General features: G+C 44.0%; 1 protein-coding gene across 2 annotated transcripts; it reads left to right on the top strand.

Annotated features, from left to right (window-relative positions):
* Positions 1 to 196: 196 nt before the first annotated feature.
* LOC129835226 (matrix metalloproteinase-14-like) lies at positions 197 to 21818 on the top strand. 2 transcript variants are annotated; one of them, XM_055900752.1, is made up of 10 exons: positions 197 to 659; positions 14607 to 14755; positions 15118 to 15240; positions 15635 to 15942; positions 16739 to 16900; positions 17186 to 17322; positions 18157 to 18295; positions 18434 to 18584; positions 19382 to 19497; positions 19690 to 21818. In XM_055900752.1, the coding sequence occupies exons 1-10, from the start codon at positions 564 to 566 to the stop codon at positions 20010 to 20012; spliced, it is 1704 nt and encodes a 567-aa protein (XP_055756727.1). In that variant the 5' UTR covers positions 197 to 563; the 3' UTR covers positions 20013 to 21818. The 2 variants fall into 2 exon arrangements, with proteins under 2 accessions (XP_055756727.1, XP_055756726.1); XM_055900751.1 differs by lacking the exon at positions 197 to 659 and adding an exon at positions 14259 to 14282.
* Positions 21819 to 27382: the final 5564 nt, after the last annotated feature.

The following is a 27382-nucleotide window of genomic DNA, read 5'->3' as shown; positions in this document are numbered from 1 at the left end:
GTCGACGCTGCTGTAGTTCTTCTCTCTCTCTCTCTCTCTCCCTCTCTCTCTCTCTCTCTCGCTCTCTCTCTCTCTCTCTCTCTCTCTCTCTCTCTCTCTCTCTCTCTCTCTCTCTCTCTCTCTCTCTCTCTCTCTCTCTCCCTCTCTCTCCGCTGAGCGCATTGGCCGACCTCGTCCACGCGTCAGAGAGCTGTCTAAATAGTCACACAGCGAGAAAGAAAGAAAGTAACTTGTGGAGACAATTGAGAGAGGAACTATGAAGCACTGAGATCGCAACCATTCCCTCCCCCCTCCCAAACATCTGGACTTGAGTTTTTGGATAGACTTGTAGGATGCTTTTGTATTTTTACATTTAGTTATGATTGTTGGTACCACAAAAGATTTGTTGTGCAGAACTTGAAGTGTGGCAAGAAAGTTTCCATGAGAACAGATTAAAGTACAATATTGTTTTAAAGGTAATCGCTAAGGATTATAATTTATAAAAACGTGGAAAGCCAATAGAAGCTGTCCGGTTGTGAAGCTCTTAATCGAGTATTTTTTGGGTAACTCGCACATACAGAGGAATGTTGCTCCGGCTCGAAAATGTTATCCAGCTCCTTACGCTGGCGTGCGGACTGTTCTTTGGAGTTGTATCAACGGAAAACGAAGTAAAAGCAGAGGTAAGTAATTTTGGCGATATGCAGACACTTAGAAACACCATTAAAACAAACTATTTAACTAGAAGATACTTTTTAAGATACTTTGGTTAAGGTTTATAGGAGAAGGGGTGGGAGTATATCAACTACAGTGTGTTATAGGCCTAGTGTCGTCTATTGTTTCTGTGCTAGTCCGCATAATTGACTCTATGTTCTTCTTTGTTTTTCATTATGGTTGACCTCTTCTCAATTGAGGGTAATAAAAAATGAAAAGGTGGCAGCGGTAGCCTCGAGATTAGAGAAAGCCGGCCAGCAACCGGGGGTTATTTGAATCCCAGTGCTGAAAGGGGGATGTAGCGCGGATTGAGCTGGTAACCAGGGGGTTGCTGGCATCAATATTAGGTGACACCTACCGCTGATGTTCCCTTGAGCAATGAAATTAACCCCCTGTGTGTGTGTGTGTGTGTGTGTGTGTGTGTGTGTGCGTGCGTGCGTGCGCGCGCGCGCGCGTGCGTGCGTGCGTGTGTTAGGGTAATGGATTTGAATCTGTACTGAGTGGTGGTAGAGACAGGAGACTGGAGAGGAAGCTGTTCTCTGTTTTAGCAGGTACTGTCTGGAGCAACAGGCCCCATACCCTTTGTAACTGATGTGACACTACTAACATAAACACTACATTTTGTCCCTCTATATTGTGTCATAGTGTACCTTCAAAATGATTAGGTCCCTGTCATGATGTCTCTAGCCTGGGGTAATTCTAGATCTGTCCTCCTCGAGCATTCCAGAACTCTCTATCCATCCCAGAGTACTTTAGCACATAACCCAACCCATCAAGAATAACCATTGTTAGCCATGACTGCAATAGCCAATGTCCAAGTCAACGGTATCCAATGGTGCTCATGCATTGCTCCAGTCTTTCTCAATGCAGGCCTGGTCTACATATAGAGCTCGTTCTTATTAAGATAGACAGGATGCTTGGAGGAACTTAGGTTCTGACTCAGTAACCACAAACAGCTGCAGTCTTAGTCAGCCAGACATGATGGATGTCCGAAATGGCACCCTATTCTAAAGTGCACTACTTTTAGGGAATCAGGCACCACTGAGTCAGCCAGACATGGTCAATCATTGCACTGTCAGTCAGAAATGCCTGAGAGACACAGTACCACATCTATGATCTATAGCATTGTGATAACAGTGTATCAACTGCACACACAGCACTGAACCAGTAATAAAGGGAACACAGTGTAGCAATAAGACTGCTAATGTTGGTGCCGGGTCCATGACAGATCTAGGATCAGTTAACCCATCCCAAATCCTACACATAATGTCTCCTGAAGGCCCATCATATTTGCCCATGGTCCTATGGGAGTAGGCAGAAGATGCCCCTTACCACACGATCAGATTCCCCAAATCCCAAAGAATGCCATAAGGAATATATTGAAAGATCTGAACCTGGAACAGCAGTTAGGGGAAACTTCTACCTACTCCGCTCATATGCTCCCATAGCAGGCATGATGAAAGATGGGATTATCACTAATGACCAGTTTCACTATTACATCACCTGTATGTAACGGTAACCTATGATTAACTCAATGATGTCTGTTGCGTGGGAGAGATGAAGAACGGGAAATGAATGGATGACTTTCATAACATGACAGAGAGTGACGAATAGGAATAGGTAATAGATCAGGTTGAAAGCACAGGCGGGATGTTCATTTTATGCAGAGTGCGACTTATACTGTGACATTCATTTTTTTCATGGGACTTCATGTGTTTTAATAATAGTGAAAACATGTCATTTAACGGTACAATATGTGTCACCTTTTAATTTAGCATGAACCCAACCAGTCATGATGTTGTCATCTTATTTTGCCAAACAAATCACTTCAAAAAGTAGGCGACCTACTCAGGTTCGTGCTCTGTGCACTCGCGTCGTTTGATGAATAAAACACCAAAAAGTGTAATGCCATTCAGCGATTGCCATTGGGTGTGCACTCTTGCAGCCTAAATGAATTGATGTGTCTTGCTGACAAAAGGACCATTATGTAGAAAGAAAAGTTAGGACACCTGAAAAGGGGCTGAGATACGACTGTCCCGGTATGACAAGTGCAGCCACATGGGGAATTTTATTTTATTCACACAGAGGTGGGAGTGTTCGTTTAATTTGGAATAAGCTTTTATTTGAATACTTACCACTGTAGCAGTACAAATTGCATATTAAACAAATTAGTTTGCCTTTGTTGCATTTAGGGGGACTCATGTCTCATTCAGGGGGTCTGAGACCCCCCTGGGCCCCCTGTAATTTGCATTCTGATTTTATGACTACAAGATAACGATTAATGGTATAAAAACAAAGACAACTAAGTTGGAGTGACATTTTCCGACATTCCTTTCATGGATTTTAGACTGGATTCACTGCCGCCTGATCCAACTTAATAGGCCATGGAGGCTAAGCCTACAATTTAACTTGAAGCTGTGATGAGTGAGGAGACTGGATGAGCAAATATTCACAGCCATAGGGCTATCTTAAGATCAGACAAAATATAGGCCCAATGGAACAAAATATAGGCCCAATGGAACAAAATATAGGCCCAACTTAACTTTGTGAATCATTTTGTCTTTATGCACATACTATAAATCCAATAGAGGTTTCCTTTATTTAGTTATATTTGTGTTTATTCACAAAAAAACACCCTGTCTCACTTTTATTAAATTGCTGGTTGGACTTTTTTTTTGCCAAAGGAAGTGGAAAGGAATGCAAACGAGATGATCCGTTCCACAGATCTTCACAACATATCTGTCTGAATCTGAAAGTCCTTGAAGTTCTCTTCAAACACAATAACAGCAGACATCTGGAGGCAAGGTGACTAGCGTGTCTTAGGATCACAGGGAGGGAGGAGGTCATGAGGGGACAAATCCCATATGGGTTGGGCCCATGGAAATATAAATACTAGAACGGAAATATATTCTCAGAGCTCAGCAATTAGACAGTGTGTGTACATTCAATATGTCTACCGCCGGTTCACCCATCACAGAACATACACGTGAATGGTAATGTCTGTTCTAGTCATTCTATTTCTATATTTGGGCTCTCCCACTGGGTCCTGAGGAGTCTTGGTTGTTTTTGTACGGTTGCAGCATGCTGTTGGACACCTTTGGTGAAGTGCTGGTGCATGCTGCTCATACAAGTGCTCGCTGTCACTTAAAAATGTTCAGGGAGGACAGTATTCAGTTCATCTGATCTGCCACATGGGAAACAAACCAACACGATGAATGTCTATGGAGAGATGGTGTGTTTATCCATTCCACTCAAGTACGATCGCTGCAGTTTCCATCCTAGAACCCAGGGCCGGATTAATGCAGGGGCTTATCGGGGCTGAAGCCCCTGGGGCCATGCCCGTGGGGGGCCCTAGAGGAAGCAACAACAACAACAATCTATAATAATCCAATTTTTAGGAGCAGGGATTGAACCAAACTGCAGCATTGTATTTAGACATAATGAATTTAATTAAGTGTGGACGAAAAACACGAACTTCACTTGAATACTTACAAAATAACAAAATGAATGTAGACAAACCTGAACATACGAACTTACATAAAACACGAAGAACGCACAACAGGAAAAATGACTACATAAAACGATGAACGAACGAAACAGTCCCGTATGGTGCAACAAACACTGACACAGGAAACAACCACCCACAACCAACAGTGTGAAAACACCTACCTTAATATGACTCTCAATCAGAGGAAATGAAAACCACCTGCCTCTAATTGAGAGCCATATTAGGTCACCCTTAAACAAACATAGAAACAGAAAACATAGACTGCCCACCCAAACTCATGTCCTGACCAACTAACACATACAAAAACTAACAGAAAACAGGTCAGGAACGTGACAGGAGCCTGCTCTCAATGAGTGTAGACAGCCTGCTGCTACCTGCTGCCGCTCTGCTAATTGTCAGATGGGGGAGGAAAGCACTTTGTAACATCTGCATTTGTAAAAAGGGCTTTATAAATACATTTGATTTGATTTAAGGGGCCTGGGTAAATGGTTAAATAGGGGGGCCTGCTTTGATTGGGTAACAGATTAATAAAAAATAAACTGCATAATAAATAAATGTGACTGGTCAATTATGTGAGTCTGGGGCTGGGCCCAAGCCCGTAGGTGGCCCAAGAGGCAAAAAAAAAATAGATAAATATATCACGTCATTTTTTGTTATTATATTTTTTATCCAAACACAGGAGCCCACTCTCAATGTTCAAAATACAACGAGAACATAATTTAGCCACAGAGGATGAATAGTTAAAAAAATAACTGTGGATTAAGTTTATATCACAAGCACATACAGGTATCTGCCAAAATAAAGGACACACTAACATAAAGCATCTTAAAAGGGTGTTGTTGGGCCACCACAAGCTTCCAGAACAGCTTCAATGCGCCTTGGCATAGATTCTACAAGTGGACCTAAACCATGCCAGGTAAATGCACCCCACCCCACACCAAAACATATATACTGTATCCCCCTTTACTCAAGTGTTTCCTTTATTTTGGCAATTACCGGTATGCCTACAGTCGGGAAGGCAGCAGTTTGGGCAGCATGCCCACCAAATATACAGCTTTTTGCATTGTGGCCATAGAAATATAATCCATAGAAGGGTTTTGTAACCTCTTACCCTGGTAATTTGACTGTTAAACTCATGGGTACACTAGCAATGGATGCCAGTCCTGACTTTAATGGGAACTACCATCTATGGATTATATTTCTGTGATTGGCTGTTGGCTTGCCTTATGCAGATTTCAAAATATATGAGCGAAAAAAAGAAGACTAATCTATCTGTAGAACCAATAGAAGAAGAAAATGTCTCAACAACTCACAATTTGTAGCTAACAGCAGCACTGCTTTTCAAAGAATCTCATCTTGAGATAGGCTATTGCCAAGACGAGCGCATCGGCCATTACCGTGAGTAGCCTATGGCTTCATCTTCATCATTAGGTGAGTCAGTGTGCCACTGGAAATTCTATTTAGTAGCCTACTGTAGCCTATGATATATATACTGTATATATATTTCCTCCTAATATTGTACAATATGTGAGTCGATTCATTGGCCTGGGCTATTGTTTGTTTGAATTCAAGACCAGATTGATCTCAGTTTGTCAGTCAGACTACCCACTCATTTCGGTCATTTGTGTGGTATTAAAAAAGATTAAGCTAACGTCTTCTTGTCATCTAAATGACGTCAAATTGCATGAAATGTGTTTTTAAAAGGCAGATTTTTTTTCTGCCCCTACAAAAAAAAATGTCCCCACGTGTGGAAATCCTAAAAACACCTCTGCCCTGCTAGAACCGCTCATTATTTGTATAACAGTAGACATATTAGGATTTAGCCATCGTGGCCCAGTTGATTAATTACATGTATGAACCCAAGTTAGGACATTTGAGGCTCACAAATTGAACTCATGATATGTTCAATAATAGGTATAGAACATCTTGGGTTTGGTGTGATTGTGCAGACTGGAGCCACATGCACGCTAGTACCCAGTGTTGGCTGTGCTTGCTCAGCATGCTTGAAGGGGTTAGAGTAGCCAAATGTATTATCAGATCCTTTAACATAGCATGCAGGTGTTCTGCATTGTGTTAAGCTTATTTACACAGCAACAGTACTTTAGTTAGCGTTAGCATGTATCGGATGTGTCGGTGTAAGTGGGTGAGAGATGTGGGACACCAAGGCTAGGAGGTCAGGCAGTCTATGTGTCTCAGACTCCAAACTCGCTTATGACCAAACTCTGGTCTCTGTTTTTTTTTCTTCCGTTGGCACCGTCCGAGGGGAACAACTGACTCAGTCTCTACTCTGTCTCCCTCAACTTTAGATTCAGCTTTAACGCTTCTGTCCCCTGTCCGTGTCTTTTCTCCCCTCTTCTTTGTCATTCCGTACGTCAATCCCTTTCAACATTTCCTCTGACATTTCTGCCTTTCCTTTTTAGTCACTCTTCCACTCTCAGCCTGAGGGATTAAAAACGAGGGACAGGAAAAATATACCACTACTTCCTCAGCCTGAGGAAAACCAGATCCACTATAGAAGACGTGTGGACTGAGAGGGCTGAAGACTGCTTCTGTTTTAGCAGATTGCTTGAAACCCAAATATCTGCACTATATCCAATACCTTCACACTTGGCAGAGTTGCTAGATGTATTATGGTAGAGGTCGGTATGGAGCTTATATAAACAAATGAATACAGGGGTTTTCAAACTGGGATACTGCAGGGGGTCCGTGATCATTTTTTTATGGGAGAAATATGTATTTTTATGAAAATCGCTGGCTACAACAGAATACTGTTGTGGATACAATGTTTATGTCTCTGTGTCCAGTATGAAGGAAGTTAGAGGTAGTATCATGAGCCAATGCTAACTACCTCACTAGTCTAGAAGAACAGTTAGAATGCTGGCTGTTCCTGTTCATCCAACTCTGGGGAAGTCGATAAATGGCTTAATTGGCAAAATCTCAAACTATCCCTTTAATATAGAGGAAATTACAGTCATTGGAGCTAATTACAGTTTTTTTCTGGATAGAAAATTCTTAGGCGGGCCATCTGGTAATGTTTGGGATGGGAAAACAGTTTCAGTGTACATTTAAAATGACCAAATCCAGATAGGAAGCTTGCAGAATCGATATTGAACTATATACATTTTTAAATAACAAGTATTCTCCCAGTCATTCAGGCCACATGCCCATTTAGATTTAGTTATAATGTTTGAGCAGAGGAACACAGCATCAACCATGGCAAAATGCATGGAATTGCAGGAAATTGGCTTTAAATGTGCAAAATATTCTCTCAGCTCAATTGAAAAATGTGTAGAATTGCAGAAAATTAGCTTTACAACAGCAAAATGTTCTCTCCGCCACCAAGATACAATACCTTTACCTTTCTATCTTATAGGCTATACTTATATATATTACAGTTTATACTAATATATGTAGTTTATCCTCTTCCAAAGAACTGGGGAGGTGAAAAAATATGACTTTTACTTGCCATTATCATTCACCTGATAATAAGACAAGATATTCGTTTTTTTGCTAACATTTGATGGGGGGTCTCTGAGGCGCCAGTTTGCCTGAGCAGAGATCCCATGGCAAGAAAAGTTTGAGAACCGCTGCATAAGTACACAACTAAGTGAATACCATGCATGTTTATAAACCCAACTGTGTGTAAACCCAACTGAACCATCTCTCCTTCAACACAAATGTTCAATTGAACATGTTGTTGCAGTCACAGTGTTATCGATCTGTTATTATTTCTCTGACTATTATCAAACAGTAATGCCTAGGTACTAGTATGTTATCAGGCCACTTTATCCTCAGGGTGTCTTAGCACTCTCTCATGACTGTCTGACCAATAGTTGCACCTGATCTCACTGTCATTTCATGTGATGTTATAGGACATTATTAGTCATTATCTGCTGTTCCCGGAACTTCCTGCTGGTTTAAGTTCATGGCCGACTTTGTTACTAATATTGGACCAAGTCTATCTGCCAGATACAGCGCCTTCGGAAAGTATTCAGAACCCTTGACTTTACCCACATTTTGTTACGTTACAGCTCAGGTGCATCCTGTTTCCATGGATCATCCCTGAGATGTTTCTACAACTTGATTGGAGTCCACCTGTGGTAAATTCAATTGATTAGACATGATTTGGAACGGCACACACCTGTCTATATAAAGGTCCCACAGTTGACAGTGCATGTCAGAGTAAAAACCAAGCCATGAGGTTGAAGGAATTGTCCGTAGACCTCCGAGACAGGATTGTGTTGAGGTACAGATCTGGGGAAGGTTACCAAAAAAATGTGGCATTATTGAAGGTCCCCAAGAACACAGTGGCCTCCATCATTCTTAAATGGAAGAAGTTTTGAACCTCCAAGACTCTTCCTAGATCTGGCCGCCCGGCCAAACTGAGCAATCGGGGGAGAAGGGCCTTGGTCAGAGAGGTGACCAAGAACCCAATGGTCACTCTGACAGAGCTCTAGAGTTCCACTGTGGAGATGGGAGAACCCTCCAGAAGGACAACCATCTCTGCAGCACTCCACCAGTCAAGCCTTATGGTACAGTGGCCAGACGGAAGACACTCCTCAGTAAAAAGCACATCTGATGAAACGTCTGATGAAACCAAGATTGAACTCTTTGGCCTGAATGCCAAGTGTCACGTCTGGAGGAAACCTGGCACCATCCCTATGGTGAAGAATGGTGGTGGCAGCATCATACCGTGGGGATGTTTTTCAGTGGCGGGGAGTGGGAGACTAGTCAGGATCAAGGGAAAGATGAACGGAGCAAAGTGCAGAGAGATCCTTGATGAAAACCTGCTCCAGAGCGCTTAGGACCTCAGACTGGGGGCGAAAGTTCACCGTCCAACAGGACAACGACCCTAAGCACACAGCCAAGACAACGCAGGAGTGGCTTCGGGACAAGTCTCTAAATGTCCTTGAGTGGCCCAGCCAGAGCCCGGACCTGAACCCGATCGAATATCTCTGGAGAGACCTGAAAATAGCTGTGCAGCAACTCTCCCCATCCAACCTGACAGAGCTTGAGAGGATCTGCAGAGAAGAATGGGAGAAACTCCCCAAATACAGGTGTGCCAAGCTTTTAGCGTCATACCCAAGAAGACTCGAGGCTGTAATCGCTGCCAAATGTGCTTCAACAAAGTACTGAGTAAAAGGTCTGAATACTTATGTAAACGTCATATATCTGTTTTAATTTTTTTTTATACATTTGCAAAAATGTATAAAAACCTGCTTTTGCTTTGTCATTATGGGGTGTTGTGTGTAGACTGATGAGGGGGGAAACTATTTAATCCAGTTTAGAATAAGGCTGTAACGTAAAAAAAAAAGTGGGATAAGTCAAGGGCTCTGAATACTTTTCAAATGCACTGTATGTGATCATTCTACTCATGGTTCTATTTATCTGATATACACACGTCACACAGCCTGTCTCTGTTGAAATGCATTTCCTTACCACACATTCATCACTGCAAAAATGCCTAACTTATATGGGCTTGCGTCTGTTTACAAAAAACGCATTCACATGGACCCTAGACTATGACCACACACACATGGGTTTGTATTTACCCCCAAGGCCAACAATTAAGCGACGTAGAATTCCTACTAAATAGATCCGTTGACTGTGAGCGCTTGCTGGGAGTTCCACAGAAGAGGTGCGTGGAGCGAGAGAGAGAAAGGGAGTGAGAGGGAGAGAGATATATAGACTGAGAGAGAGGGAGAGAAGGAGAGAGAGAGCAGTCTTCTCTGTGTGGGGGAAACTTTTCACCCTGACGGAGCTGAGAGGGTTTTCACAGAGCCAGACGCGTCACCACAGTGGAGCCACTGCACACACTAGGAGCAGTCAGAGAGAGACAAGGAGTGAGAGATGGAGAGAGAGAGAGAGAGAGAGAGAGAGAGAGAGAGAGAGAGAGAGAGAGAGAGAGAGAGAGTGCAAAGCGGGGGGAAGGAGTTTGTGGGAGAAGGCGGAAAGAGAAATACAGACATGGAGAGAGGTTGGGGTTTGGGTGGTGAAGAAATGTGAGGCAGGTTAAGAAAGATGGAGGAAAACTAGAAGGCTTATGATACTGTGCGTACACACCATATCACAAATGTCATTGCTGAAAGAAGGGGCAGGCATTTACATGATTAGAGTGGGAGAGTTTACCTCACTGTGCAGCCCACAACTGAACCTGGGTCTTTGTCCCTCTCTCTGCCTGCCTTCTGCTGTGGTTGTGTGTGGTCATATCTCTGGCCAGGTACAAGACGTTACAGACGTTTCCTCACCGTTTCTCACTTACAGTCCTCTCTTTTACTCCCTCATTTCAATTGCTATTGATATTAAAAAAGACCTCTTCACTAAAACGACATGAGATAGAGGAAGCATGACTATATTCACCAAACTAACTATAAAATGACTACTATTGCGTAGACAGTCAGGGTTGGGGGTTTTCTGGGTTGACAGAAGAATTCTCTGTAATTTCACTGTTTGAATTTGTGGTAAAGATTGTGACACTCACTGGCTGACTGTCTGTGCAGCATACGCAGACACGCACACACACACACCACAGGAGGTTGGTGGCACCATAATTGGGGAGGACGTGCTTGTGGTAATGGTTGGAGCGGAATCGGTGGAATGGTATCAAATACATCAAACACATGGTTTCCACATGGTTTACATGGTTTCAACATGGTTTCAACATGGTTTAAATGGTTTCAACATGGTTTCAACATGGTTTACATGGTTTCCACATGGTTTCCACATGGTTTCAACATGGTTTACATGGTTTCAACATGGTTTCCACATGGTTTCAACATGGTTTACATGGTTTCCACATGGTTTCAACATGGTTTACATGGTTTCCACATGGTTTACATGGTTTCAACATGGTTTCAACATGGTTTAAATGGTTTCAACATGGTTTCCACATGGTTTACATGGTTTCCACATGGTTTCCACATGGTTTCAACATGGTTTACATGGTTTCCACATGGTTTACATGGTTTCAACATGGTTTCAACATGGTTTAAATGGTTTCAACATGGTTTCAACATGGTTTACATGGTTTCAACATGGTTTCAACATGGTTTCAACATGGTTTACATGGTTTCCACATGGTTTCCACATGGTTTCAACATGGTTTACATGGTTTCAACATGGTTTCCACATGGTTTCCACATGGTTTACATGGTTTACATGGTTTTCACATGGTTTCAACATGGTTTCCACATGGTTTCAACATGGTTTACATGGTTTCCACATGGTTTCAACATGGTTTACATGGTTTCCACATGGTTTCAACATGGTTTACATGGTTTCCACATGGTTTACATGGTTTCAACATGGTTTCAACATGGTTTAAATGGTTTCAACATGGTTTCAACATGGTTTACATGGTTTCCACATGGTTTCCACATGGTTTCAACATGGTTTACATGGTTTCCACATGGTTTACATGGTTTCAACATGGTTTCAACATGGTTTAAATGGTTTCAACATGGTTTCAACATGGTTTACATGGTTTCAACATGGTTTCAACATGGTTTACATGGTTTCCACATGGTTTCCACATGGTTTCAACATGGTTTACATGGTTTCAACATGGTTTCCACATGGTTTCCACATGGTTTACATGGTTTACATGGTTTTCACATGGTTTCAACATGGTTTCCACATGGTTTCAACATGGTTTACATGGTTTCCACATGGTTTCAACATGGTTTCCATGGTTTCCACATGGTTTCCATGGTTTCAACATGGTTCACATGGTTTCCACATGGTTTCAACATGGTTTCCATGGTTTCCACATGGTTTCAACGTGGTTTCCACATGGTTTCCATGGTTTCAACATGGTTTACATGGTTTCCACATGGTTTCCACATGGTTTCAACATGGTTTCCATGGTTTCAACATGGTTTCCACATGGTTTCAACATGGTTTCCATGGTTTCCACATAGTTTCAACATGGTTTACATGGTTTCCATGGTTTCAACATGGTTTCCACATGGTTTCCATGGTTTCCACATGGTTTCCACATGGTTTACATGGTTTCCACATGGTTTACATGGTTTCCACATGGTTTCAACATGGTTTCCACATGGTTTACATGGTTTACACATGGTTTCCATGGTTTCAACATGGTTTCCATGCGTTTGATGCCATTCCATTTGCTCCGTTCCAGACATTATTTTTGAGCCATCCTCACCTCAACAGTCTCCTGTCTCATATTGTCTCTCACCCCAGTCACTTGTCTCGTATTTACTCATCTTGTCGCTGATCCACCCACCCACACATCCTTGTCTATGTTTTATAACATCACATAGGACTCATCTCCATCAGGTTTATGTTTGAGGATCAGTCTCTCGCTCTGTCTCCTCTCTCTCTCTTTCTCTCTCGCTCTCTCTCTCTCCTCTCTGTCTCCTCTCTCTCTCCTCTCTGTCTCCTCTCTCTCTCCTCTCTGTCTCCTCTCTCTCTCCTCTCTCCTCTCTCTCCCCTCTCTCTCTCTCTCTCTCTCTCTCTCTCTCTCTCTCTCTCTCTCTCTCTCTCTCTCTCTGTCTACTCTCTCTTCTCTCTGTCTCCTTACTCTCTCTCCTCTCTCTCCTCTCTGTCTCCTCTCTCTCTCTCCCTCTGTCTCCTCTCTGTCTCCTCTCTCTCTCCCCTCTCTCTCTGTCTCTCTCATCTCTCACCTCTCTGTCTCCTTTCTCTCTCTCTCCTCTCTGTCTCTCTCCTCTCTGTCTCCTCTCTCTCTCTCCTCTCTGTCTCCTCTCTCTCCTCTCTGTCTCCTCTCTGTCTCCTCTATCTCCTGTCCTCTCTGTCTCATCTCTCCTCTCTGTCTCCCCTCTCTCTGTCTCTCTCTCTCCTCTTTCTCTCCTCTCTCTCTCTTTCTCCTCTCTCTCTCTCTGTCTCCTCTCTCTCTCCCCTCTCTCTCTCTCTCTCTCTCTCTCTCTCTCTCTCTCTCCTCTCTGTCTCCACTCTCTCTCTCTATCTCCCCTCTCTCTCTCTCTCCCTCTCTCCTCTCTATCGCTCTCTCTCCCCTCTCTCTCTCTCTCCTCTCTCCTCTCTCTCTCATAGAGAGACTGTTGCGCTGAGCACTGATCAAGGTTGTCTGATGTAATGCTGTTGTTGTTCCCCCATGGCTAAAGATCATATCCCAGCTGTTTTGGAGAACTAGGAGCAGAAACATGAGCAGCTCTGCATGACCACTCTTGTGTTTGAGAGCGAGACAGAGGTGACATTTTAGAACTTACAACTTATTCTGGTGAAATGTTTCTGAAACACCAGTCTGTTTATCATTCTGGTTAAATATGATCTCACCTGGTGAAAGGCAGTTCTTCTACCACTCAGAGGAAGCATAGATATTATTTCTTAGATGCCACTCCTCTCTTCCTCTGCATGTCGGGTCTGGCAGTGAACCCCCTGGTTCTGACTGAGAGGATAGAAGAAGTTCTAGTCATCCACGTCGGAAATGACATTGCTGTTTATTATGGTTCTCCTGTGTTTTATTTGGCTCTATTCTCATCTCTCCTTACATCCCCACAACAAAGTCTCAGTTCCCTTTCATTCTGCCCAGCGTATCAAGCAGAGGAGACTGTGAGGATGGGTTTGTTTTTATGGTATAAATAGAATATTAGTAACTCTTGCAAAAAGAAGAGGTTGGTTGTGTGTGTGTGTGTGTGTGTGTGTGTGTGTGTGTGTGTGTGTGTGTGTGTGTGTGTGTGTGTGTGTGTGTGTGTGTGTGTGTGTGTGTGTGTGTGTGTGTGTGTGTGTGTGTGTGTGTGTTCAGTCTCAGTCTGTTTGCTGTTGTAAGGAAGGCAGTGTGTGTTCCTGGGGAGAAGGCAGTTTTGGTTCAAAGTCAGCTTGGCATTGCTTTATGCAAACTCTGGATACTGAGCTCCAATCCACCCACACACATACGTATACAGTCTTTCTCTCCCTCTCTCTTTCCCTGTCAATCTCTCTGGCACACACACACATTCAGACTAGCACTGTGAGCAGGCCAACAGGCACACCCACACACACATTTCGGCACAGAATAATCAAAACAGAGACATATTCTTTTCAACAACATCCTGCCTCTTTCAGTATGACTGTCTGGATAATCATTGACTATCACCATGAATGGGTTGGTTTCTGTGTTGTTTCTGGCTGATGGATATGGTGGGAAACTTCACAGAGAGAGAGGGAGGGAGAGTATGTGTGTGTGTGTGTGTGTGTGTGTGTGTGTGTGTGTGTGTGTGTGTGTGTGTGTGTGTGTGTGTGTGTGTGTGTGTGTGTGTGTGTGTGTGTGTGTGTGTGTGTGTGTGTGTGTGTGTGTATGTGTGTTTAGCCAATACTGTCAAAGACATGCCATATAACCACATACGAGTGTCGTTTTCAATCTTTGTCTCCAAATACATTGTATTCACCAGTGTCTAACCCTCCTTGTGCCCCTCTCTCTACCCCCCAGGTGTGGCTGCAGCAGTATGGCTACCTGCCCCCAGGTGATGTCCGAGCCCAGGCTCTCCGTTCTCCCAAGTCCATCACCACAGCCATCACAGCCATGCAGAAGTTCTACGGCCTCGCCGTCACCGGCTCTATCGACTTCAACACCCTACAGTGAGTACCAATGACACTACAAGGAGGGCTAAGCAGAGCAACGACTGCTGCTGACCTGAGATACATAACCACTGTGTGAATTGCACTGCTAATACAGTGCATGCATTTTATTTACATGTTATTTTTTTTCCTTAATTCAAGTCAGAACAAATTCTTATTTACAATGATGGCCTACCCCGGCCAAACCTGGACGACGCTGGGCCAATTGGGCGCCGCCCTATGGGAGCAACCTCACTCATAAAGCCCCATAGTATTTGATGTTTTTAGGGCACAAAAGAATCAAAGAGTCTCAGGACAACTCAGAAATGAAATAGTTCATGGCACAGTGAGTGTGATTGACAGGTGTGTCTTGCCGTTGCCAGGGCGATGAAGCGGCCACGTTGTGGCGTCCCGGACAAGTTTGGCTCGGAGCTGAAGAGCAACCTGAGGAGGAAGAGATACGCCGTACAGGGGCTGAAGTGGGACAAACAAGAGGTCACATTCAGGTGAGACTACAACACTGCTTTAGTGCGACAACACGCAGTCCCAGATCTGTATGTGCGCTGGCCAACTCCATTGTGCCAAACATTTGGCATGAGAATGAGTGACAGGGAGTTGGAATGATGGCACAAACAGACTGGCACTTAGGCAACGGTTGTAATGTCTGTGTAATGTTTGTTTCATTTGAATCAGACTAAGTGTAAATGAACCAAGATCTGATTCTAAAGGAATACTGATTCAAATCTAAACAGATTCATATTGAGCATCAAGGAAGAATTGCACAAAGTTCCACAAAAGAAAGCAGAGGAAGAGCCAATACAACACTTTAGAAGATATTGTTGTATCTTTTATCTTTAAAATGTACTAACATCTGCTATTTCCTCCGTGTCGCTCTCCTAGCATACAGAACTACACCCCTAAGATTGGGGAACACGCCACATACGAGGCTATCCGCCGGGCCTTTAAGGTGTGGGAGGCCGCCATCCCGCTCCGCTTCCGAGAGATCCCTTACAGCCACATCCGGGACAAGGTCGACAAGTACGCTGACATCATGCTCTCCTTCTCCGAGGGTTTCCACGGCGACAGCACACCGTTCGACGGCGAGGGCGGCTTCCTGGCTCACGCGTACTTCCCCGGGAACGGGATAGGGGGCGACACGCACTTCGACAACGCCGAACCCTGGACGACCGGCTACGTCGACCAAGGGGGTAAGAGACAGAGAAATGGAGGAGAGGGCGAAGGGGGAGGAGGAAGAAGGAAGGGAGAGGGAGATGGTCAGACAGAGGGTTTTCACCGGGTTGTCTGTTAGCCGTAATACACTCATTCACAATTATACTGTACTGTTTGGTGAATGTGCTACTTTTAGTTTCTTTTCAAACAGTCACCTCCCATCTGCTACTTCCTCCTCTCTCAATTCAATTTCAATTCAAGGGGCTTTATTGGCATGGGAAACATATGTTGTGAAATAGATAATAAACAAAAGTGAAACAAACAGTAAAGAATTAACAAAAATGAACAGTAAACATTACACACAAAAGTTCCAAAAGAATAAAGACATTTCAAATGTCATATTATGTCTATATACAGTGTTGTAACGATGTGCAAATAGTTAAAGTACAGAAGGGAAATTAATAAACATAAATATAGGTTGTATTTCAAATGGTGTTTGTTCTTCACTGGTTGCCCTTTTTTTGTGGCAACAGATCACAAATCTTACTGCTGTGATTGCACACTGTGGTATTTCACCCAATAGATATGGGAGTTTATCAAAAGTGAATTTGTTTTTGAATTCTTTGTGGGTCTGGGTAATCTGAGGGAAATATGTGTGTCTCTCTATCTCTCAAATTCAAATAACTTTATTGGCATGACAAACATTGTCTAAATATTGCCAAAGCATCAATGTTACAACTTTATTGAGTTACATACATAGTAGTAATAGTAATAATAAAAGTATCTTTCCCTCTCTCTCTCTCTCTCTCTCTCTCTCTGTTCCTCTCTCTCCAGGTAATGATGTGTTCCTCGTTGCGGTCCATGAGTTGGGTCACGCCCTGGGTCTAGAACACGCCAACGACCCGTCTGCCATCATGGCTCCATTCTACCAGTGGATGGACACAGAGAACTTCCAGTTGCCTGATGACGATCGCCATGGCATCCAGGCAATCTATGGTAAACACCCAGTTCCGTTGGAATGCTGTAGCTATGTTCTTGGAATGTTCTAACAATGTTCCTGGATTGTTACGGCAATATTCACCTCAAACTGTCTCTTCTTCATAATGGTTCAGGAATGCTAGAAAGTTCTAATCTAGTTCAACATTACACGGCACGAAGGACGTTTCAAATCACATTCTGTCCAGAAAACATTCTGTTCACTTTGGGAATTCACTCAGTCCCCTCAGTTCTACCTCTGCTTATAGGCTTTCCTTGTTTTGTCCTGACTGTGTTCCACTACAGGGTCGTCCGGAGCGCCACCCCCTCCTCCCCGCCCCACCAGACCCTCCAAGCCTGACCACCCTGGACTCGGACCAGACGTCTGCGAGGGACACTTCGACTCCATTGCCATCCTCAGGGGGGAGATGTTTGTCTTTAAGGTACGTCTTAAACACAGTGACAATCTTAGACATGAGGATACGCACAGACATGAATACAATAAACCACATGACACACGATACACATTGCATTGATGTTGACATAAATATACTTAGTTACACACAGTGAGGACTGAATGACACAAAACTACCAGAACGTAGATGTGTATATGTACTATACAATGCAAACAGGATCAGTGGTTGTGGTGTGTGTACAGCTATGAAGTGTGTTAACTCTGTGTCTCTGTCTCTCTGGCGCAGGATAAATGGCTGTGGCGTGTGTGTGTACAGCTATGAAGTGTGTTAACTCTGTGTCTCTGTCTCTCTGGCGCAGGATAAATGGCTGTGGCGTGTGTGTGTACAGCTATGAAGTGTGTTAACTCTGTGTCTCTGTCTCTCTGGTGCAGGATAAATGGCTGTGGCGTGTGTGTGTACAGCTATGAAGTGTGTTAACTCTGTGTCTCTGTCTCTCTGGTGCAGGATAAATGGCTGTGGCGTGTGTGTGTACAGCTATGAAGTGTGTTAACTCTGTGTCTCTGTCTCTCTGGTGCAGGATAAATGGCTGTGGCGTGTGTGTGTACAGCTATGAAGTGTGTTAACTCTGTGTCTCTGTCTCTCTGGTGCAGGATAAATGGCTGTGGCGTGTGTGTGTACAGCTATGAAGTGTGTTAACTCTGTGTCTCTGTCTCTCTGGTGCAGGATAAATGGCTGTGGCGTGTGTGTGTACAGCTATGAAGTGTGTTAACTCTGTGTCTCTGTCTCTCTGGCGCAGGATAAATGGTTGTGGCGTGTGTGTGTACAGCTATGAAGTGTGTTAACTCTGTCTCTCTGGTGAAGGATAAGTGGTTGTGGCGTGTGCGGAACAACAAGGTGCTCCAGGGTTACCCCATGCCCATCGGTCACTTCTGGAAGGGACTGCCACCAAACATCAACGCCGCCTACGAGAGGAACGATGGCAAATTTGTGTTCTTCAAGGGTAGGTCTAGTTTTTAATGATTTAAGAGGACTTTTCATGACTAACAGTTCTGTCTAGTAGTTATTCATTGTTGTTGTTTTTACAGTGTGTAGATGACTTCAGATGTATGTAGTCATGGTTTTGATTCCCTCCCTCTAGGTGACAAGTACTGGGTGTTCACAGAGTCCAGTATGGAGCAGGGTTACCCCAAGACTCTGAAGGAGCTGGGTACAGGGCTGCCCAAAGACAAGCTGGATGCTGCCCTCTTCTACACCCCCACCGGACAAACATACTACTTCAGAGGGACCAAGTGAGTCTGTCTTTATGTCTGTCTGTCGGTGGGTGTGTCTTTATGTCTGTCTGTCTGTGGGCGTGTCTTTATGTCTGTCTGTCGGTGGGTGTGTCTTTATGTCTGTCTGTCGGTGGGTGTGTCTTTATGTCTGTCTGTCGGTGGGTGTGTCTTTATGTCTGTCTGTCGGTGGGTGTGTCTTTATGTCTGTCTGTCGGTGGGTGAGTCTGTCTTTATGTCTGTCTGTCGGTGGGTGAGTCTGTCTTTATGTCTGTCTGTTGGTGGGTGAGTGTCTTTATGTCTGTCTGTCGGTGGGTGAGTCTGTCTTTATGTCTGTCTGTCGGTGGGTGAGTCTGTCTTTATGTCTGTCTGTTGGTGGGTGAGTCTGTCTTTATGTCTGTCTGTTGGTGGGTGAGTCTGTCTTTATGTCTGTCTGTCGGTGGGTGAGTCTGTCTTTATGTCTGTCTGTTGGTGGGTGAGTCTGTCTTTATGTTTGTCTGTTGGTGGGTGAGTCTGTCTTTATGTTTGTCTGTTGGTGGGTGAGTCTGTCTTTATGTCTGTCTGTTGGTGGGTGAGTGTCTTTGTCTGTCTGTTGGTGGGTGAGTGTCTTTATGTCTGTCTGTCGGTCTGTCTGTCGGTGGGTGAATCTGTCTTTATGCCTGTCTTTATGTCTGTCTGTCGGTTTATCTCTCTCCCTCTCTTTCTTCATCCACTCTCTTCTACTCTCTGACATCTATCTACCCATACCTATCCTCTCTCTTTCCCTCATTCTTTCTCCCTTCCCTCTCCATAACTGACTTCCCCTCTCTCTCTGTCAGGTATTACCGTTTCAACGAGCAGTCCCAGACTGTGGACAGAGACTACCCCAAACCCATCAACACGTGGCAGGGTGTCCCCGACAACATCAAGGCTGCCATCATGAGCGAAGAAGGATGTAAGTGTGTGTGCGGGACAGAGAGTTGCATGCCTGCATGGTTGAACGCTATCTTGTGTCAGTGTCAAATAGCATTTCTATCAACGATAAGAAGTGGCTACATTAGCATAACACCTCAACATATATATAATATAGTAGAATATCTGAAGCTCGTAGTAAAGTCAATGTTGTATGAACTTCCCTTTTCCCCAGCCTACACCTACTTCTATAAAGCCAACAAGTACTGGAAGTTCAACAACCAACACATGAGGGTGGAGTCGGGCTACCCCAAGTCGGTGCTCAGCGAATGGATGGGCTGTGCAGGGGAGGAGCCTAAGAAGCGGGATGGCAAGGAGGAAGTCATCATCATCGAGGTGGAGGAGGGAGAAGGCGGGGCCACGGCGGCGGCCGTGGTGATCCCTCTCCTCCTATTGGTCTGCGTGGTCCTCACTCTGGGAGCCCTGCTGTTCTTCAGGAAGTACGGGACGCCACGACGTCTCCTCTACTGCCAGAGATCTCTACTGACTAAGGTTTAGAGACACACTGAATGAACCAATGACGCAGAGGGACTGAGAGAGATAAAGTGTCTGAACGACTTTAAAGATTGAAAGAAAGAGGGGAGAGGGAGGGACAGGGTGAGAAAACAGAGGGGGGTGAAAGGAGTTGGATTGTGTGGTAAGCGAGGGGTCATGTAATAAGGGGTTGGTTGGTTGGACGTTTGGGTTTAGTCCATTGGTTGGGTTGTATATGCCACAGACAGGATGAGAAAGAGAGAGGAGAGAGGAGAGAGGAGAGAGGAGAGAGAGAGAGAGAGAGAGAGAGAGAGAGAGAGAGAGAGAGAGAGAGAGAGAGAGAGAGAGAGAATCTGAATTAGCAAAGACGTGTATTTGTATGTTACCTATTTACATGTACAGCTCTGTGGGTTTGAAATCAGGACCAGGCCCCAACACACAGAGAGATGATGATTGTGACCAACATCCTGTGTAGTTGACACCCCATCTGCAATAAATCTACTATCATGTCCCTCCCTCCATTCTATCCCTTGTCCCCTTCTTTTTCGTCCTCTCCTAAATCCTCCCTCCCATCTGCTTGACGACTCCAGCTGAACCGCTGTCTGAATTAAATGTTTCACCCTGCAGTATATAATATACTTTCTTGTTTCATTTTTGATTTCGCTCTCAAATCAGGCATGATCACAAACAATCATCTCTCTCCTCCTTGTTTCCCCCAGTTTCCCCCCTGTGCTCCAGCGGCACATAGCCACCACAGGAGATTGGTGGCACCATGGAGGACGGGCTGGTGGTAATAGCTGAAGCGGAATAGGTGGAATGGTATCAAACACATGGTTTATCTGTGTACGATGCCATTCCATTTGCTCCGTTCCAGCTCTTATTATGAGCCGTCTTCCCCTCCACTGATAACCACATAAGGTCTTATAGCTGTTGCAAAGGGCATGTAATAGGGTGCTCTCCCTACCCAGGGTTGAAATGAGACAGGCTCAGAAATGAAGGCCGTGTCAGGAAGAGAGGGGCCAAGATGGCTGCCGTTTATACACATTGACAATGACATTTGACCTCTGTAGTATCCACACAAAAAAAGCTTTTCCTCCCAGTTGCTGTACATGCTTTTCTGTACACCTCTGTTTAAACCATTTCTCAAATTGCTCAAGCCCTCAGTACAGAGCCTGGTCTCAGTAAGCAGTCAAAGTTGGATGGAATTAAAGTAGCCATTTTTACTCAATAAAGCCAGTTTCAATGTTACTACATAGAAAAGCGGAGTAGTTCAATCACATAGTACTCACTTCAAATGCTAATGTCTTATGGTGTTATTTGTTGGTTTTGTTACCATCATTGTAAGAAATGTTATTATTATGACTATAGTTATTATTATTGTTGTTCTCCAGGTGTAGTCCTTTGGTAAATTGTGTTTGTTGTTTTTATACATTGTCATTTTGAGTCCTGCTGGACAGAGGCTATAACGTGACAATGATTGAATCAAAATGGATCCCATTTTTCCATTAAAGTGGTGGACTTGGACAGTACAGAGGGGGTATTTTAAGATTTTGGAAAATGTTTCCTTTTTTTCGAAACACTTATTTTCCCATTGATTGGTTGGCATATAAAGACAATCAAACAAAACTATTTATAAGTAATTCTGATGGTGCATAATGTTTTTTTTTGTATTACACAAATCAAATAACAATAATAACAATGATAATGGTAATGATATTTATAATGATAATGAAATCAATAAAAAAGGGAATACATTTTGTTTTGGCCAATTTTTCAACTTTTTGTATTTCATGCGTTAAATTGAAATAAAAAATATTTTCTAAAATGTGATTTTCTCCTGTCCCAACACACACACATACACACACTGGAGAAGAGAATGGCCTTCAGACTGCTGTCTCATACACAAATAACAGCCTGGCCTCAACACTCAAACAGGTCTATAGGGGCTGGATTCAATCCGTATGGTCAAATTATCACGGAAGATTCACATTAAAATGTAGATCATTTCCCGATTGAGCAGACAGATACGCAGCGTTTACCGTGAATGCAGTCTCCGCGACTGCGGGAACACTGCCTTTAATTGTCAATCACGCTACGGATTGAATAGAGCCCTAGGAATGCTTAGCGAGCTCAGAATGAAGAGCTGGTTCTGTGTTGTTCTGTGCATTCCATCTGGTTGTTAACAAGCTATTGTTTACAGCTTACCAGGGGGCATGGATGGAGAAGAGAGGAGAACCTAGTTGAACCTGGGAGGGTGTTTTGGACATGGCTGGAGTCATGAGCCCCGGGAATGGAGAAGTGGAAAAAGTGATGGAATGATCACGTTTTTCTTAGTGCAGTGTTCCAACTGAGTTCTATTAACGACATCTGGAATTCTTAAAACATCTGAGCCTCCAGCCCCAACCCAGCGGGAGGGAGGGAGGGAGGGGGGGAGGGGAGAGAGTATACGCTCATTTAAGAGTGAGGTGTCCAGTAAAGCTGAAATGATATGAAACATTTTCTAAAACTTATACTAAGAAACAGTCTAAACTTGTTACCACCCTCCCCCTCTCCCTTCCACTCTCTCACACCCCTATTCCTCCCTCTCTCATCCCTAGCATTTCCTCCTCCGCTCCCTCTCTCTCTCAGCCATATTTCCTTACCCGCTGCAAAGTAGTTATTTTGATGAGGTCTCTAACAGAAACCACTCTTTCTCCTCCTCCACCACCACTCACCAAGTATCTCTGCTCTGTTCTCTCCTCTCTTCCCATTTCCCTATCCCCTTTCTCCTCTCTTTTTTCTCCTCCTCCACCACCACTCACCAAGTATCTCTCCTCTCTTCCCATTTCCCTATCCCCTTTCTCCTCTCTTCTTTCTCCACATCCTTTAACTATTCATGTGCCCTCTTGCAGGAGATTCGTCAGAATCTAGCTCTGTTTGGATTGGAAGCCATTTAACAGACATTTCTGATCTCTATAACTTTACGAAATGTAATCATTTTTGCACCATTAAACACTTGTTCATAACTTTCTCAAGCTTCACTCGTGTCTTCTAATGTGGATCTTCTTTCAGACTTTCCATTCCCTCTCTCCCTTGTCCCACATCTGTTCCTCTCTTCTCCCACTCTTTCTCCCCTCTCCATGTCACCTGGTATTTCCATCTCATACTGTAACTCATTTCTCCCACTAGGCAGTATTACAACCATTTATCTTCTCAAAATGATTTCCATTCCAACACTCCATCTGCATCTATTAGTATCTATCCTGGTTCCTAGTCATTTTATCCCTACCTATATCTACATATTTACTTCAATTACATCATACCCCTGCACATCGACTCAGCTATATACACGGGGTACCAGTACTGAGTCAATGATAGCTATATACACGGGGTACCAGTACTAAGTTAAGTTATCATTGACTCAGTACTGGTACCCTGTGTATATAGCCAAGTTATCATTGACTCAGTACGGGTACCCCATGTATATAGCCAAGTTATCATTGACTCAGTACTGGTACCCCGTGTATATAGCCAGGTTATCATTGACTCTGTACTGGTACCCCGTGTATATAGCTAAGTTATCATTGACTCAGTACTGGTACCCCATGTTTATAGCTAAGTTATCATTGACTCAGTACTGGTACCCCGTGTATATAGCTAAGTTATCATTGACTCAGTACTGGTACCCCATGTATATAGCTAAGTTATCATTGACTCAGTACTGGTACCCCATGTATATAGCCAAGTTAATAATAAATACACATTGTGTATTTATTCCACGTGTTATTATTTCTCCATTACAACAACAAAAATCTCTCTGCATTGTTGGGAAGGGCCCATAAGTAAGCATTTCACTGTTAGTCTACACCTGCTGTTTACGAAGCATGTAAAATACAGTTTGTGATTTGATTTAACATTCACAAAGGATGGCTGGGTGAACGGATAAGAGAGGAGGGAGAATGTATGGTAAACATATGATATAGGGCTCAGAGAGGAGGAACGTTTAGTGACGGGAGAGCATCTCACACTCACATGCTCATATAGATTTGTGCTCCAGAGAAAGAGAGCAGGCAGCGATGTTAGTCCGTCTAGATGGGCGTCCTGCCCCAACAACATTCAGACCTCAGCCTCAGCACTCCTAACCCAGCCAGGAAGTGGGCTGGCCAGCTGCTTGCAATTCAACCTTTGGGTAACCTACATTGAGGCACACTCTAAAGTATCTCACACACACACACACAAGTACGGACTAACACGCACACATGAACACACATACACACACACCCAAAGACACAGCCATAGAAGTTTGTATGACAGAAAGAGGGAGAAGAACATTCCTTTGCAGTCTGAGTGCCAGAGTGTCTGTTTATCCCATCTGCAAAACAAAAAGTGGAAAACCACAACCTCTCCAGTATATCAAGCACAGCACTATCAACAGGACAGTTGGCCTACAAGTACAACAGCGAGAGACTGAGATTTCATGTAACTCAACATAACACAGAAGTTACACACTTGTCAGGAGGTGACACCCTAACCAGGACTTGCTGAATCAGGCCCGCCACAAACCCCAACCCACTCAGCCCACCTCTCAATCTGCACATGCCCCCTCACCCTGGCCCAGTCATATCTGTCAGGAAACCTCTGCTTCTTCTCAAGCCTGTGGGCATGGGGCCGCAGTAACTTTTTTAGCTGAATCTAAAACACTACCCCACCACATCAGGGGGATGAGAACTCTTGACCCTCTTCTCCTCCTTGCTTGTCTTTTCCTTCATCCATTCTTTCCTCTCTACCTCCGTGTGTGCTGCTGTTCACTACAGCAGACTGACCTCACCCCTCCTCCTCTCCCCCTCAGTGACTTCTGCAAAATAAGCAACATCTGGTTCTCATTTCCCAAACAACACGAGGATGGGAGGAGAGAGAGGTATGAGTGGAGGGGAAGCTGGAGAACTGGGGGAAGAAGAGGAGTGAAATACAGTAAGAAGTAGAAGTGAGAATAATAGAGGAATAACGAGGAAAAGAGTTCTACTTTTTCCTCTCAAGAAGACACGTCCTGGCTGTTTCACACACACCTCTGGGTTCTTCCAAAGGAAATGTTAAGTTGGATTAAATGGGTAGTAGAACAATGTGAATACGGGTGGGAAGTTCATGCCAAGCCATTGTTCCAATGCTTTACAAATCTCACTTGGGAGGGAGCGAATAAGTGAGAGAATCAGTCTGAGAGACTCTGTATTCAGCAACAAAATACACTGAGTGTACAAAACATTAAGAGCACCTGCTCTTTCCATAACAGACTGACCAGGTGAATCCAGGTGAACGTTATGATCCCTTATTGGTGTCCCTTGTTAAATCCACTTCAATCAGTGTAGATGAAAGGGAGGAGACAGATTAAAGGATTTTTAAGCCTTGAGACATGGATTGTGTACAGTATGTGAGTTGTTCAGAGGGTGAATGGGCAAGACAAAACATTTAAGTGCCTTTGAACAGGGTATGATAGTAGGTGCCAGGCACACCGGTTTGTGTCAAGAACAGCAACGCTGCTGGGTTTTTCACGCTCAGCAGTTTCCCATGTGTATCAAGAATGGTCCAACACCCAAAGGACATCCAGCCAACTTGACACAACTGTGGAAAGCATTGGGCCAGCATCCCTGTGGAATACTTTCGACACCTTTGAGTCCATGCCCCGACGAATTGAGGCCGTTCTGATGGCAAAAAGGGGGTGTGCAACTCAATATTAGGAAGGTGTTCCTAATGTTTGGTATACTCTGTGTACATGATTCTAACACATTACAGAACATGTCCTCTGTTATTAATGCTCATTGTTCATCCCACAGAATTTAGAATCGTTCTATTCTAATTCTATTGTTCACCCACTGACACCACAAACAGTTAACACAAAAAACAATAAAAAATCTGCAACTTAGTGGCTAGCACGCCTTAATTACAGTGGTGCTCTGCTGAGATTGGCAAGAAGACCTGAGGGAGAGAGAAAGAGAGGGAAGGCAAGAGGGAGAGCGAGAGCAAGAAAAAGATAGATGAGGGAGAGATAAAGAGAGATGAAAGGGAGGGAGATGGAGAGAAAAAGAGAGAGGGAGAGAAGAGAATGAGGGAGGAGAGGTGGAAAGGTTGTGTGAGAGAGAGAGAGAGAGAGAGAGAAAGAGAGACTGGGAGCTTAAGTGCCTTACCTCACTTTGTAAACACAGACTGTTGGTTAGTCAAAGTCACTCTAAATTACAGCTGACGCTACATATACAAAGTAAGCTCAAGGTTAATGAGGGCAGTCTACGTTACCTCTTTAGTACTCAAAATGACCATACGCTTGTGACAAAGAGCAAGAAAAAAATGTGAAATTAGAACTGGACCTCGTATCACTTAGCCTAGCTTAGCCTAGCTTCTAGTCTATTGTATAAGAGCAGCATTGGTGGGACGTGAACTGGGAAACTGTGTTACAGTGGCACACACACACACAGCAGAGGTTGACACAGGGAGATGCCAGTGGGATCACTTCAGAGATGGTAAAACTGCCATTTCTACAGGATCAGCCTCTTAATCATCTTACCAGACAGCAGCGTGGCACACACACACTGTCTCATAACACACTTTCCCTGCGTCTAAAGTGTGTCACCTACAGTAGGCTACACAGGAATGCACACTTTGATTGCCGCCTTACACTGCACTTCATTAGGAGAGATTCACACCCACAAGGGAACTTTTTATAACACCGTCAAGTGGCAAGAGGGCAGTCTGAAGGCAGGCTACTCGAAGTAATACCACATTCATATTTTAACATTAGTTTCTATCACATTAACCCTAAAACAGTGTATCAACATTAGCTTCTAACACATGAACTCTAAAGCGTTGTGTCTAGTTAAACGGAGCAGCCGCCCATAGCCTAGGCCAACATGTGATGTGCAGATACAAAAACACGCAGCTGCACAATGTCACGTTTGTCTGACAACCCCTTTCTCTTTTCACCAGCCCCCACAGCACTCCCTCTAGACCAGTGGTTCCCAACCCTTTTTCGTTACTGTCCCACCAACTGAATTTTGCTCTACCCGGAGTACCCCTGAAGTACCCCCCTCATGTGCATTTTACCAGTAGGACTAAGGCCTCATGAGTCTTCTCAAGTACACCCCTTGTGGATAGGCCAAGTACCCCCAGGAGTCCTAGTACCCCTGGTTGGAAACTACTGCTCTAGACTAGAGACTGCTGGAGACAAAATGGCGGCGAAGCACTGCTATTGACCTAAACTGGTAAAATGCTGCATTCTAGTGGGGGAAGGACGACATGGAGTAGGGAAATAAATATATTACTCAAACTATTGTTAATAACCAAGCCACAGTAATAAGGGAAATGGCATGTTCCTAATATATTTTCATACAGAAGTTCAAGAACAAGTAAGACAGTAGATTAACAGTAGG

The sequence above is a fragment of the Salvelinus fontinalis genome, chromosome 36 (assembly GCF_029448725.1).
Source record: "Salvelinus fontinalis isolate EN_2023a chromosome 36, ASM2944872v1, whole genome shotgun sequence".
In the NCBI taxonomy this organism is placed as follows: Eukaryota; Metazoa; Chordata; class Actinopteri; order Salmoniformes; family Salmonidae; genus Salvelinus; species Salvelinus fontinalis.
Note: the sequence above shows the minus strand (reverse complement) of the source record. Positions and strands in the feature narration are given on the sequence as shown.

What these genes read in the sequence shown, in the direction of transcription:
- LOC129835226 (XM_055900752.1), top strand. Translation starts at nt 564, where the DNA reads ATGTTGCTCCGGCTCGAAAATGTTATCCAGCTCCTTACGCTGGCGTGC. An exon ending in TGGCATCCAGGCAATCTATG is followed by an intron (nt 16,901 to 17,185) that starts GTAAACACCCAG and finishes GTTCCACTACAG; the next exon opens with GGTCGTCCGGAGCGCCACCC. An exon ending in CATCATGAGCGAAGAAGGAT is followed by an intron (nt 19,498 to 19,689) that starts GTAAGTGTGTGT and finishes CCTTTTCCCCAG; the next exon opens with CCTACACCTACTTCTATAAA.